Below are 2,242 nucleotides of genomic sequence, written 5' to 3'. Positions count from 1 at the left end.
TTCTGCAGAACAATTTGAAACCAAGCTTAAAGGGCTATAAAACCATGCATACCTTTAACCCAGAAATACCAATGCCAAGTCTTTATCAAAAGAGATCAGAGAAAAGGGAAAAAATGCCTATTAGTACAAAAATATTTGTATGAGGTCTCTTTTTGGTGGCAAAGAATTGAAAATAGAGAGGATGCTCATCAATTAAGGAATGGCTGAACAAGCTGTCTCATATGATTTTTATGGAATTCTTCTGTTATATAAGAAATAACAAATGTGACAGTTTCGGAAAAAAAAACCCTGTGAACATCCTTGGAAACCTACCCTCACAAGGAGAAGGATAGCTCAAAGAATCCTGCTTCTTTCTGACAACACTTGACTAGTAATGAAAATAAACAGCCTGGTTGAAAGGAAAAAGGAATTGAAAGTAGGAAACAAGGAAAATGATTGCGTACTGCCAGAGGATTTGAAGAATTTTTACCTGATGACAAATGGCTTCCACATGTTGTGGAATGTGAAACTAGATGGTTATCCCATCCCATTGGGCAGCCTGATGATTAAGAGCATCATGAAGTTGAACCAGCTCCACCAGACCTCTGTTTATTTGCTTCCAAATTGTCCAAGTCTTGTGGATGTGAAGGAAGATGAAGAGGAAGGGTTGGTAGCTAATGGGGATGACCCAGAGAAGTCATACTTTGACTCTAGAAATAGGATTTTTGAACTGGATTCCTGCAGTGGAAATGGGAAAGTCTGCCTTGTTTGTAAAAAAGATAAACCAGAACCTCAAGATGCTGAGATCTGGTTTCTGGACAGAGTTTTATACTGTCATTTTCTCAGTGACTCCTTTACTACCTACTATGGCCTACTGATCACTCAACTTGGCTTCCCCCAGTGGCAGTATGCTTTCACCAGCTATGGCATTAGTCCACAGGCCAGGTAATGGTTCAACATGTACAAACCCATCACTTAAAACACAGCTGTTCTTGCTGAAGATGATTGCATCTTCTTGAACAAGCTGGACCCGAGCAAGGTGTTCAAGAGCAAGAGCAAAACCTTAGTCTCTAAAAACGGTCATCCCTACAGACCTCAAGCTCCCAGACAGGTTCATCAGCTTCTTCAGTCATCAAGCCAGCCCCCCTCCCTGGAAACCCTATCTGGAAATAAGCATTCCCCATCCCCACTCCACCCCACCCCACCCCCTCCAAGCTTCATAACTTCCCAAGAATGAATGAACTCCCCAGGACCAGGATGGTGATGGTGTGGCTCTCACTGGCTGTGTACAGATAATCAAAGGGATGTTTACAGCAGAACTGGAGTTCTTGCCAAGAATCAGAGACTGGGTTCTATCCCTAGCCCTCTGAGTTTATAATAACAGCAAGTGGAATCATTACATTGTTCCTCCCACCTAAACTCAATTTTGGTTCCTGTTGGGCAGGAGGAAACATCTTTTGAAACCCAGCATTCTCCTTTCACCCTCCATGACTCATCACTCTCACACACACATATGCACACACACACACACACACACACACACACTCACGTGTGTGTACTGCCTTGTACTGCCTTAAACCAGCAAGCAGTAAAGCACATCCCAAGTTAGAGTATGCCCCTGACAGTTAAGATCCTGTTGTCAGGTACTGATGATTCCTTGAATGTCTTAACATTCCCCTTCCATGAAAAACCTACTGGGAGTATGTTTGCGCTTTCCTTGTAGCAACTACCTCTAAAACATCTACTTTTACTCTTGCTGCCTCAGTTGTTTGCCTTTCTGTTCTTTTGTTGAATTTCTCTCCAGTTTCCGTTGTTATATTTTCTTTTGAGGTTTTTAAAGAGGAGGCAGCACTGCTGTACTTTCTTTTAGTGGTCACCTTAAATCCATCTCAGACTATGTTTTGTGTGACTCCACATGAGAAATAATGATGAAAACAGTAATTAATTATTGATTAATATGTCACTGATGATATACCATATAACAGCGTTGAGTTGCCAAAGCTACAAACTGGTTCCATGGCATCTTTAGTATTGTGTATTCTTTCCCCTTAGTTTATTAAGTCAACAAAACCATTCAATGAACAAACAAGAATAAAAAAGTGTGAGTAAAAAAAAAACTGTGAATGCTTATATGAATTGATTCAAAGTGAAGTCAGCAGAGCCCAGAAAACATTACATGCAGTAACAGCAGTATTGTAAAGACAATCAACTGTGACTTAGTAACTCTGGTCAACACAATGGTTCAAGGCATTTTTAAGGACCC

At 40.8% G+C, this 2,242-nt stretch overlaps 1 protein-coding gene across 1 annotated transcript; it reads left to right on the top strand.

The window, feature by feature from the left end:
- The first annotated feature begins 373 nt into the window (after positions 1-373).
- On the top strand, positions 374-928 carry LOC118851102 (tubulin polyglutamylase complex subunit 2-like). Its single transcript, XM_036760653.1, has one exon. The coding sequence runs from the start codon at positions 374-376 to the stop codon at positions 926-928; it is 555 nt and encodes a 184-aa protein (XP_036616548.1).
- The last annotated feature ends 1,314 nt before the right edge of the window (positions 929-2,242 follow it).

Source organism: Trichosurus vulpecula, chromosome 5 (assembly GCF_011100635.1).
Source record: "Trichosurus vulpecula isolate mTriVul1 chromosome 5, mTriVul1.pri, whole genome shotgun sequence".
Lineage (NCBI taxonomy): Eukaryota > Metazoa > Chordata > Mammalia > Diprotodontia > Phalangeridae > Trichosurus > Trichosurus vulpecula.
The sequence above is the reverse complement of the archived record's forward strand: the minus strand, read 5'-3'. Positions and strand labels throughout refer to the sequence as shown.

What these genes read in the sequence shown, in the direction of transcription:
- LOC118851102 (XM_036760653.1), top strand. Translation starts at nt 374, where the DNA reads ATGAAAATAAACAGCCTGGTTGAAAGGAAAAAGGAATTGAAAGTAGGA.